Source organism: Esox lucius, chromosome 7, assembly GCF_011004845.1.
Source record: "Esox lucius isolate fEsoLuc1 chromosome 7, fEsoLuc1.pri, whole genome shotgun sequence".
NCBI lineage: Eukaryota > Metazoa > Chordata > Actinopteri > Esociformes > Esocidae > Esox > Esox lucius.
This window is the reverse complement of record NC_047575.1, coordinates 44,549,035-44,561,901: the sequence shown is the minus strand read 5'-3', so window position 1 is coordinate 44,561,901 and position 12,867 is coordinate 44,549,035. Positions and strand designations below refer to the sequence as shown.

The 12,867-nt window shown below is 46.1% G+C and overlaps 1 protein-coding gene across 2 annotated transcripts in view; it reads right to left on the bottom strand.

Moving 5' to 3' along the window:
* Positions 1-12,867, bottom strand: part of LOC105011313 (rho GTPase-activating protein 26) — a 78,679-nt gene that overhangs the window by 14,717 nt on the left and 51,095 nt on the right. For both annotated transcript variants that reach the window (XM_034293227.1, XM_029120940.2), the window contains exons 17-20: positions 12,233-12,338; positions 9,684-9,843; positions 8,108-8,255; positions 7,308-7,536 (exon numbers count right to left, since the gene is read on the bottom strand). In XM_034293227.1, the coding sequence (XP_034149118.1) occupies positions 7,308-7,536; positions 8,108-8,255; positions 9,684-9,843; positions 12,233-12,338 (643 nt within the window). The remainder of the gene's footprint in view (positions 1-7,307; positions 7,537-8,107; positions 8,256-9,683; positions 9,844-12,232; positions 12,339-12,867) is intronic.

The window sequence follows — 12,867 nt, the reverse complement described above, 5'->3', positions numbered from 1 at the left end:
TTGTGGCGCCGGTTGTGTGGGACGTGGACGCGGACATTCAGCGAGCGTTACGCAGCGATCCTGGGCCACCTCAGTGTCCTGCGGATCGTCAGTACGTCCCGCTGGATGTCCGTGACCGTCTCATCTACTGGGCCCACACGTCCCCTTCCACGGGTCACCCGGGCATAGACCGTACTGTGCGCTGCCTTACCGACAAGTACTGGTGGCCTGGTCTGGCCAAGGATGTGAGAGTGTACGTGTCCTCCTGTTCGGTGTGCGCTCAGTGTAAGGCACCTAGACACCTTCCGGCGGGTAAGTTACATCCTTTGCCCGTTCCACAACGACCATGGTCTCACCTGTCCATTGATTTTTTGACCGATCTACCCCCCTCACTAGGCAACACCACGATCCTGGTTGTTGTGGACCGGTTTTCAAAGGCCTGCCGGTTCCTTCCTCTTCCCGGTCTCCCGACGGCCCTGCAGACCGCGGAGGCTCTTTTCACCCATGTCTTCCGGCACTACGGGGTGCCGGAGGACATTGTTTCTGACCGGGGCCCTCAGTTCACGTCTCGGGTCTGGAAGGCCTTTATGGGCCGATTGGGGGTCTCGGTCAGCCTCACCTCCGGGTTCCACCCCGAAGCCAATGGGCAGGTGGAGCGTGTGAACCAAGACCTGGGGAGGTTCCTGCGGTCCTATTGCCAGGACCGGCCGGGGGAGTGGTCGGAGTTCCTGCCCTGGGCAGAGTATGCCCAGAATTCGCTCCGCCACTCCTCCACTTCCTTGACCCCTTTCCAGTGCGTCCTAGGGTACCAGCCGGTCTTGGCACCCTGGCAGAGCCAGCCCGAGACCGGGGCTCCGGCGGTGGACGACTGGTTCCGGCGCGCCGAGGACACCTGGTCAGTAGCTCATCGGCACATCCGGCGCGCCGGGGCTCGCCAGAAGTCCGCTGCCGACCGCCGGCGTAGCGACGCCCCGGTCTACACAGTGGGCGACCGGGTCTGGCTCTCGACCCGGAACCTCCCTCTCCGCCTGCCCTGCCGGAAGCTGGGCCCGCGGTTTGTGGGGCCGTTCAAAGTCCTGAGGAGAGTGAACGAGGTAACCTATAAGTTACAACTACCCCCTGATTACAGGATTAATGCCTCGTTCCATGTGTCTCTCCTCAGGCCGGTGGTGGCTGGTCCCCTCCAGCAGTCTGAGGTGCGGGAGGTCCCTCCGCCCCCTCTGGACATTGAGGGGGCCCGGCGTATTCGGTCCGTTCCATCCTCGACTCGAGGCGCCGGGGGGGGGGGCCTGCAGTACCTGGTGGAGTGGGAGGGGTACGGCCCGGAGGAGCGTTGCTGGGTGCCGGCGGTGGATGTTCTTGATCCGGAGCTCCTCGCCGACTTCCATCGTCGGCGCCCTGATCGTCCTGCACGGCGTCCTCCGGGTCGGCCCTGGGGCCGGCGGGGGCGCGCTGCCGGAGCCGCACGTCGAGGGGGGGGTACTGTAACGAGGACGCGCATGGAGGACGCGCGTCACCCCTCCCGACGTGGTGTTTGGCGCGCGTCATCGCCGGCCTTCTAGCCACACCGCTCCTCCTCCCACGGCACTGTCCTGTCTTGTTATTGCACACACCTGGTGTCCATTCCCTCATTAGATCGCTTATATAAGTTCCTGTGTTTCTGGCTGTCTTTGTGTGGTATTGTTCTATGTTTGGTGTTTGTATTGCGTAGCAGTTGCACGCTTGTTTGTTTTACGCGTGCCTATTCTCTAAATAGAAAGAAGAGTAACTACCTCCCTGCGTTTGGCTCCCTTATTTCACGCACCTTGACACACCTTTGACACAGTCCTAGAATCCTGAGCTGAATCACAATCATAGGCGCCGATTTATGTTTTCCTCCGTGGGTGCTCATAGGCGCACGCCATATATATATATATATATATATATATATATATATATATATATATATATATATATATATATATATATATATATATATATATACACACACACCTATATATACCTATATATACACACCTATATATACCTATATATAAACCTATATATACATATATAAACGCACTACGCACACCTATTCATTTACTTATTAATAAAGCCGTAAAGTAGATCTTTCAAAATGTACCACTTATCACAAATACAGGATTGGAGATGAAAAGTTTAATTGACACGTAGGCCTAACCGCGATCAGTTCGGGGGAAATTAATGTTTTGCGCTATTATCTAAATATCGATTAAAAAAAACGACACATATAGTTTCTGGGAGTTTCTCCCTAATTTCTGCTACGAGTTTTTGATAGTGGCATTTTTTCATCTGAGAAACGCTGTGATTGGTGGATAGGGAGCACCCGGAGCAGGCGACTGGTTATGTCGCTGTCACTAACATCGACATAACCAATCACAGTGTGACAGACGCTTTACATATCACCAACGGCAAGTTTAATTTTAAATGAATGTAGCCTACTGACGGACTGGCGGTCTGGCACACGTGGGTGCTCGTGCTCGGTATTTTCCGTGGGTGCTCACTATTTTCCATGGGTGCTCGAGCCCCGGAGCACCCACGGTATCGGCGCCTATGATCACAATAATGTTACAGTACCAGAATGGAATTAACCAATCTTAGGTGGATTTCTGCTACAGTATTTGCAATTCTACTGAGAGGAGAGATGGAGAAAAAAAAGAGAAAGAGAATGACTGTAGATGAGCCTCAACACACCATGTTGATGGACGGAAGGAGAATGCTAGCTCTTTCAGATTGTAGCTGAGCCACAACACGCCATGTTGACGGATGGAAAGAGAATGCTAGCTCTTTCAGACTGTAGCTGAGCCACAACACGCCATGTTGACGGATGGAAAGAGAATGCTAGCTCTTTCAGACTGTAGCTGAGCCACAACACGCCATGTTGACGGATGGAAAGAGAATGCTAGCTCTTTCAGACTGTAGCTGAGCCACAACACGCCATGTTGACGGATGGAAAGAGAATGCTAGCTCTTTCAGACTGTAGCTGAGCCACAACACGCCATGTTGACGGATGGAAAGAGAATGCTAGCTCTTTCAGACTAGCTGAGCCACAACACGCCATGTTGACAGATGGCTCTGTGTTAACAACTATTTCACTAGGAGAAAAGGAAATATTTAGATGACACGTTTCCACCGCCCATTAAATGTTTCAGTTCTGAGTCACCAGGGACTTGTTGTTTTTTGCTCTTCTTTGTGGTTTTTTCACAGTTGTGAACCTCTGCTCTACAGCACTCCTTTCAAGAAAACAGAACCGATAAGGAAGAAACAATATGAGCTAATATGTCCAGAGGAAAAGCCCTTGACCTGGTTATGGCGTCACTGCAGCAGCCAACCAAAGTTTTTTCTGAGGTTTGCATAAACTCTTAAACTTAAATCTTGAAATCTTAAATCTTAACTTAAATAATTTGATGCATTTCGGCAAGCAGCAGAGCACCCTTATTCCCACTGCAGACACCACTATGAAGCTAAGCATGGGTTGATCTTGGTTGGTCCTGTGAGGTTTTCGCGTCATTCCCGATCCAACTCCTCCCCGCCACGCTCCTCACCTGCCACCGTGACACCTTCAATTTCCAACACGCATGAACGCACCCAACACTCCAGGTCCCAATCACCGGAATACTGAACACCTGTGCCCTGTTAATCCCTCTATTTAGCCCGTGCTCTACCTCCCCTCCAGTGTGAGGTGTTGTTCTTAGTGGACCTGCCAAGCCTTCGAATCGCGCTCTGTATTTGCCTTTTTGACTCCCAGCCTGTTGTGTCTCTACCCTCCTGTCCCGTCCAATCTCCTTGTTCCAGAACCCTACGTCTTGACCTGTTCGCCTGCCCCGTAGAGTCTCTCCCCACCTAACCCTGCCTGTGTTGTTGCCCTTACGGACTGCTTACCCGGAACGCCGACCTACCTGCCTGCCCCTGGATACTCTTACCGTCTCTCCCAGCCTGTGCTGTTGCCTCTGCGGATTGATCACCCGGCTTCCTGACCTGCTTGCCTGCTTCTGGGTTTCTCGTCCCTGTCCATTCCTGCCTGTGCCTTCGCCTTCGAGGACTGATCTTCCGGTTACCGACTCTCTGCCTGTCTTTATCGTTCTTGTGCTAGCCTACTCCCTTGTACGACAAACAATAAATCTACAATTGCACTTCTGCAATTGGACCCACACTACTCTGGTCTTGGTGTTCACTACAGGTCCCTGGCTGGAAGATCAAATCTTGTGGGATCTCATGTAGCTCAGCTAGTAAAACATGGCACCTACAACAGAAGGGTTGTGAGTTCAGTTCCCACAGAGGGGCCAGGACAAAACATTATGGAACTTGGTCCATTCACTAGTGTAAGTTGGATATGAGCATCTGCTGAATGATGTTTAAGTAAATGTGATGCTGGCCAGTAAGGGAACTCTTCCCTCTGGTTTTAAGATCCCACCCAAGGGGCAGGGAAGACACAGATTATTTCTGTTGAATGGGATGTTCACCAGGTATCCTAACTCTCTGGTTACAAAATATCCTATGGTACTTATTGTAAGAGAAGATGTGTTCAATCTGGCCTGGGATTTATTCTTTTGACTTTAACAGAGTGGCCTTTTATTGTGGCCAGCCTAAGGCACACCTGTGCAATAATCATGCTGTCTAATCAGCATTTTGATATGCCACACCTGTGAGGTGGATGGATTATCTCGGCAAAGGAGAAGTGCACACTAACACAGATTTAGACAGATTTGTGAACAATATTTGGGAGAAATAGGCCTTTTGTGTACATAGAGAAAGTCTTAGATCTTTGAGTTCAGCTCATGATGAATGGGGGCAAAAACAAAAGTGTTGTGTTTAAAATTTTGTTCAGTGTATAAAATAAAAAATAAAACAATATTTTAGAAAATTTACTTGTACATGGCAGTACAATATTTGTTTGATTATTTGTGATATTTTGGGACTTTTTGGTTTCTAAATAGTGCCCAGCTGTGTCTGGTCTTTCATTGAGCAACCAACAAGGATTTGCACAGAACCAAACTTGTTAAGCTTAAGAGGTCAAACCAATCAATTATTTAATCAATCTACAGTTTAACCAGTTATTGCAATACCAAAGCCATAAAAACTATAAATTGTAATTCTAGATCTAAATTAAACTGCCACCAAGCTACTGCAAAAAGTAGCCGAATTAGTCGTTTATTTACATATATCAATCTTTACTGCAGTGACTGCACCATTTTGTCTTTAAAACTATGATCCATTTTGACTCCTCAAACACCTGTTCAGAATGGCCGCTGGCTTCAGAGCAACATCCTGACAACATGTTGTCTCCACTTTGCTCCAATGTCCTACTCTCGCTAATGGAGGGAATTAAGTGTGTCCCAAATGGCCATCAGCTTGTGGATAAAATCAATTTCTTATTCAATCTGCCGTATCCTCCTGCTATTATGGAGGGCGAAAGAGTGTGGGGAGAGAGAGATGGAGAGAGAATGGGGAAGGGGGGGTTGCGCGGGGAGAAAGGGGGGGGGCAGATTTGAGAACACATTTCTTTTGTCTGCCCTTTTGGAGATTTCAGAAGGGGACCTTATTCCATCAAACATGGCTGAACACACGGAGTAGTATTATGATTTCAGAAGGGGACCCTATTCCATCAAACATGGCTGAACACACAGAGTAGTATTATGATTTCAGAAGGGGACCTTATTCCATCAAACATGGCTGAACACACGGAGTAGCATTATGATTTCAGAAGGGGACCTTATTCCATCAAACATGGCTGAACACACGGAGTAGTATTATGATTTCAGAAGGGGATCCTATTCCATCAAACATGGCTGAACACACGGAGTAGTATTATGATTTCAGAAGGGGACCCTATTCCATCAAACATGGCTGAACACACGAGTAGCATTATGATTTCAGAAGGGGACCTTATTCCATCAAACATGGCTGAACACACAGAGTAGTTGAAAAAGTGTATTCTAAAATCATTAAATGGATTTTCGCGACCGCTCTTAAAAAGTTTTTTTTCACGTTTGCTTCTTCTTGTGATTACAATTGCTTCCCACCTTTGTTCAAGTTGTCTTTTCTCAAAAATGAGTTTGGAGCCTCTATTGGCGTGGAGGCGGGGCTTTATCTGACCACTGAATTCTGGATTTTTGCCTTTCCATGTACTGCTTTCCCATTACAACCTGTGGAGAGAAGTTCAAGACTTGTATAAATTAGGCTAAATGTGTAGATTTAAACAGAATAGAAAACTGTTATTCCCAGGTTGCATCGACATCACTGTTGCCATGGTCACAGACACAGATATTGATGAAAGTTTGACGGGTTTTGGTGACTGAAGTTAGACAGGGGCTAATTACCATTTGCTCTAAGCCTAATGGTTTGGAAACATCACAGCAAAAGAAAATCTAGTTAATTAATTAAGTATAAACTATTACCGCATTTGAATATATATTTTTTTGCCACCCCAATTTTTTACATTGAGAACAACTATATATTAAATATATAGTATATTAGTATATTTAAAATCGATAGTAATGAATAAGTTAAATAAACCACAGCACACACCTTAGTCTGTGCACTGACAGACCTGATGAGCCATAATTCTGATGTGTTTTATCTACTCCTGTCACCCTGGTCACCCTTAATCTGGGTGGAGATTATGTTGGGGTACATAATGCCTCCACAGGGAGAACACGTTAAACTCTTATCAATATCTGTGTCTGTGACCATGGCAACAGTGACATCGATGCAACCTGTGAATGACAGTTCATTATTCTGTTTAAATGTACACATTTAGCCTAGCTTACACAATTCTTAAATTTCTCTCCGCAGGTTTCATTGGGAAAGCAGTGCATTGAAAGGCTATGATTTCCACCTTATAATGGTGTGATTAATGGCTAATTGGGTGCAAGAACTCAATGCCCAGATAAAGCCCCGCCTCCACGCCAATAGAAGCTCAAAACTTGGTTTTGAGAAACGACGACTCGAACGAAGGTGGGAAGAGATTGTAATCGCAAGAAGCCAAACGTGAAAAAAGAATGTCTGAACAAAGACATTTTAATGCTATTAATGATTTTAGCATACACTTTAACCACGTTTGAATCTATTTCTTTCATACGATTGAATTCAGTTTTTTCATACAATGAAATATTTCTTGTTAACCTTGCTTTTATTCTTATTTTCAAAAAATATTTCACTTATGTTTTTCTATTCTTACGGTCAAATACATTTGAGATCAATTTGGCTCCATAAATGTCACTCCTTTTCTTGGGAGAAAGAGAGAGTGCGTGTGCATGTGCCCGCTCGTTTACTTGCAGGCTTTCTGGTGTTTGTGCAGCGGTACTCACAATGAGTTTGGGCGGCTCTGTGAGTTGTGCCTGGCCGCCGGTTCACTCTCCTGGTCTCCCTCACTGCTGGTCAGGCTGCCACGTGGAGTCCAGCTGTTATGGTTCACCGTTGCGGCCGAGGAGGAGGAGGTGGTGGAGGGCGGTGCTGGGGGGAGGCTGTGGGGAGCCTTGGCCTGCGCTTGCTGGGCCTCCGGAGTCGAGTTGGTCACCAAGCTGTTCCTCTTCTCCGCTATGCAACAGGCGAGGGAAAGAGGGATGTAACGGCTATAAGGACAGGCCAGGGAGAGATGTAACAGGAATGTAACGGCCACCACAAGGACAGGCCAGGGAGAGATGTAACAGGAATGTAACGGCCACCACAAGGACAGGCCAGGGAGAGATGTAACAGGAATGTAACGGCCACCACAAGGACAGGCCAGGGAGAGATGTAACAGGAATGTAACAGCCACCACAAGGACAGGCCAGGGAGAGATGTAACAGGAATGTAACGGCCACCACAAGGACAGGCCAGGGAGAGATGTAACAGGAATGTAACGGCCACCACAAGGACAGGCCAGGGAGAGATGTAACAGGAATGTAACGGCCACAAGGACAGGTCAGGGAGAGATGTAACAGGGATGTAACGGCCACAAGGACAGGTCAGGGTGTGTGGAAGAGTGTGCTGTGCTCAGCTTTCTGGGAGTGTGTGGGTGTGTGGAAGAGGGTGCTGTGCTCACCTTCCTGGGAGTGTGTGTGTGGGTGTGTGCTGTGCTCACCTTTCAGGGAGTGTGTGGGTGTGTGGAAGAGTGTGCTGTGCTCACCTTTCTGGGAGTGTGTGGGTGTGTGGAAGAGGGTGAGGGGTCTCTCGCTGCAGGACGGGGCCTTGTTCTCCATGCTCCTCCTCCGCGGCTGCAGGTTGAGCTGCAGGTTGGCCGAGCCGCCTCCCAGAACTGGCATGTCCTTGAATATCTGCACATGCACGCGCACACATGCACACGCACCGACACACACACACGCACACAGAGGACTGGAACAGTAAACCTTCCTATTCAGTACACTACAGCTACCAGGCCCTTACAAAATGCACGCATTCGCACAGCCAGACATGCAGACAGTCCTAAGGTAGAGGCTTCGTGCGGAGAGAGGAGACTGGTATTACCAGTTACAGACAGCTCAATTGTCTCACTCCTCTCCTATAATACTTCCAGTGATTCACAGACGTTATCAGCATTATGAAACGGCTGTCAGCAGCATCCATTCCTAAGACAACATTGCTCCCGGTCCTTAATCACATGGAATCGCTGAGGTTGGCCAATCAACCACCGCTCGAGTACCAGTGTCATCACTTATTACAGACACATTTAGTAAGCAGTACTGGTACAGCCTGGGAAACCTGCTCTGGCCATCCCTCATCATAACCCATCCCTCATCATAACCCATCCCTCATCATAACCCATCCCTCATCATAACCCATCCCTCATCATAACCCATCCCTCATCATAACCCATCCCTCATCATAACCCATCCCTCATCATACACCATCCCTCATCATAACCCATCCCTCATCATAACCCATCCCTCATCATAACCCATCCCTCATCATAACCCATCCCTCATCATAACCCATCCCTCATCATAACCCATCCCTCATCATAACCCATCCCTCATCATACCCCATTCCTTTATCAACCCACCTTCTAGGAGTCTCACTCGCCCTGTCACATTGAGGGCAGGAAAACCCAAACAGCCGTCCATGCGGTAACATTGTAAGTGTCTTTACATAACTCACAGTCCAGGACCGAAGAAGACCGTCATTCAGCACAGTACAGAACAGGAGGCCTTGACACCAGGGAAAGGGGACTGGAATCTCTATGTTCAATTCAATTTAAAAGGGCTTTTCTTTTTACATGGGAAACGTGTCAAAGAACTGCCAAGCAATTAATATAAATAATTATTTCCTGCTCTAAGGACCATGTGATGCACAGGTCATTAGTCATTGCTAGCTGATTTGCCTGTTGCCATGAGTGACTTCAGTAAGTAGCTTGGAGCACTAAGCAGATTGGCCCCTGGAGTCGAGAGGCCCTGCAAGGACCCAAGGATTTAAAGTTGGGCCCGTAGAGATTCTATTAAATAACTTTTTTATTTATAATTCCTAGCTGGCTCAGGTTATAGAAAACATTTAGATCCTAGTTGTTTCAGGATAAATATTTATAGAAAGGTCTAGAGAGGTCTACCAGACCAGGTCTACCAGACCAGGTCTACCAGACCAGGTCTACCGGAGAGGTCTACCAGAGAAGTGTCTGACTGTCTGGGCAACACACTGACTGTCTGGCTGACTGACTGACCGGCTAACACACTGACAGCCTGGCTGACTGACTGGTCGACTGACTTACTCACCCTGTCATGGTTCTCGATGAGGATCTCCACCACAATGTTCTGGAACTTGATGTCCATGATGGCAGCCACAGTCTCCTCCTGGGGCCTCAGCAGGGTGGGTCCGAACACCACGCCCAGGTTGGCCACGGTCATCAGATTCTGCTGGTGGTGACTGGCCACACTGGGTTGGGGGGTCAGTCATGTCCAGAGAATCAAAGTCAGCCATGTCCACAGAGTACAACAAGTAGAAATATCCATCCTGCAGTGTCAAGTTGAAGGTCGAAGGTACACAAGGTAAAAACACCCGGATAACATCAGCATGGTCGTCAAAAGAGGGAGGAAGAATCGCTGACGTGTTCGTGCTCTGATACCAGTTGGCTGACATTTACCTTGACATCACACATTCTTCCCAATCAAAGTGAAATCGCAGATGGGAGTTTTGCACCGGTGAGATTAGCGAAACTCCCATCAATATTCAATTTTCTCTTTGGCCCTGTCCAATCTTAGTGCTGCATGTGTTATTACTGGCCGGGTGTCAGACTACATGTATTGTAATCCCCAGCAACTCAGAGGCCTTAAGGTGGAATAAAACACTCTATTGCATCACACTGTGAAGCCTTGCTTTTGGTGATGCCAATTTCTATCTTTAGAAACTCTGACATTTCAGATTACAGCACGTACCATCTCAAATGTAAATACATGTAAATACAGTGGATATAAAAAGTCTACACACCCTTGCTAAAATGCCATGTTCTTGTGATGTAAAAGAATGAGACAAAGAAATGTTTCCAACTTTAATGTGACCTATAACGTGAACAATTCAATTGAAAAACAAACTGAAATCTTTGAGGGGAAAAAAAAAATCATAAAAAAACTCACAATAACCTGGTTGCATAAGTGTGCGCACCCTTAAACTTTGTTGAAGCACCTTTTGATTTTATTACAGCAATCAGTCTTTTTAGGTAGGAGTCATTAGCATGGCACATCTTGATGTGACAATATCTGCCCACTCCTCTTTGCAAAAGCACTCCAAATCTGTCAGATTGCGAGGACATCTCCTGTGCACAGCCCTCTTCAGATCACCCCACAGATGTTCAATTGGATTCAGGTCTGGGCTCTGGCCGGGCCATTCCAAAACGTTAATCTTTTTCTGGTGAAGCCATGCTTTTGTGGATTTGGATGTGTGCTTTGGGTCGTTGTCGTGCTGAAAGGTGAACCTCCTCTTCATCTTCAGCTTTCTAACGGACACCTGAAGGTTTTGTGCAAATATTGCCTGGTATTTTGAACTGTTCAAGTTTTAGATCCCTCTGATGCTTTGGAAGCTCTCTGCGGACCATGGCTTTTGCTCTGAGATGCAACTAAGAAAATGTCAGGAAAATCCTACTAAAACAGCTGAACTTTATTTGTGATTAATCAGAGTTACTTTAAATTATAGCAGGTGTGTAATGACATCTATTGAACATGAGTTTGAATGTGATTGGTTAATTCTGAAAACAGCCACATCCCCAGTTATAAGAGGGTGTGCACACTTATGCAACCAGGTTATTGTAAGGTTTTTATTTTTCATTTTTCCCCCTCAAAGATTTCAGTTTCAATTGAATTGTTCACATTATAGGTCACATTAAAAGTGGAAAAGGTTCGGACATGAACTTTGTCTCACTCTTTTACATCAGAAAAACCTGGCATTTCCACAGGGGTGTGTAGACTTTATATCCACTGTACATACGTCTGTGAAAGCTATCCCATAAAAGAAATAATAATAATGCTTTTAATATGCTGGACAAAGAGTTGAAGTCCCGGTCACATTGACACAAGTGATGTCTACATTTCTTAGTCCTTGACTAGGGCTGTTCTGTGACAGTTTTCTACTATCAACTGGACATAATCCTGCTGCTGGAGACGCAATGAGAAACAGCTGGCAAACTGACAACAACATCCCCAAGAAGAGGAGGAGACCAACACTGTTTATGCCATTTTTCCCTTCTATATATTATACTGAATAAAGATTGACAAAATAATTTAGTGTGTCTAAATTAAAGGCCCACCAGACCTATATAATACAAAGTTGAATCTTAAACATTTCCTGTTTTAAGATGTCTACTGTGTTATTCAGTTAGGTCTGTTTACTACTAATTTGAATACTAACTGGTAGTATTCATGGATTGATTGAACACTGTCTCTAAAAGGGTTATTTATGTAGGTGTTTGACCTGACAAAGATCCCATTTGGATGGAAACATCTGTTTCTTGTGCAATAAAATAAATGTGGACATACCAGAGTTGCGAACATCCTTTTCTAATTAATTTTTCTGCCCTGCTCATAAGTTGAATGTGCACATTTATTTTCCCTTTCCCAGGCGAGATCATGACCCTCAGCTTGGGTGGGTGAGCGTGGTTGGGGTATTCCTAACATGGTGTACTTCCCATATGGCACCCTATATTTCACCAGGGCCCATAAGTTGTGAACCCTAAGGAAAATGTGTCATTTGGAAACAGGTTTGTCGCAGCAGTGGGAGTCATCGGGGATTTGTAGCACAGTAAAAAGGGTCCGTGGCCCAAAACCCAACCTACTTAGCCAAGTGTTTTGTAAGCAGGTCCAGCATCTGTCGGTTCTTCTCTGGAAGACGGTGGACGATGCTGTGGATTTCTGTGATCCTTGCCTCCTGATTATCCAGTTCTAGAGAAAGACAGACAGAGAAACAGAGAGACAGAGAGGGAGCGAGAGAGACAAGGAGAGAGAAGGAGAGCAAGAAAAGGAGAGTGGGTGAGAGAGAGGGTGAGACAGAATGGGTTAGAGATGGAGGTGGTAGAGTTGAGATATCTTTTTAGAGAGACAAATTAGTCTAAATGTATCTAACCTACTAGTAATCATTGTCCCCATTCATTTAGTAAGGAAATCATAACTCAGATATCAATAAAAAAAAAACGAAAAGTATATTACAATACAGATTTATAACATTGCTAAATATTCTATTTTTCCCAGGGCAAAATTAGTAGAATTGCAGGAAATTAGTCATAAAATGGCAAAACCTTTACTTCATTCCACGGCAAAATGTGTAAATATGTAGAAAATGTTTTCACACTTCAACCAAAGCGGCCATGCTCTCTGTGAGTCAACTATTTTTTCCGTGAGTCAAGAGTTGGCAAAGGCCCTTTATCGTTAAATTCCCCCAGAAAATGTATCCTGTCTGAACAACTACAGACTT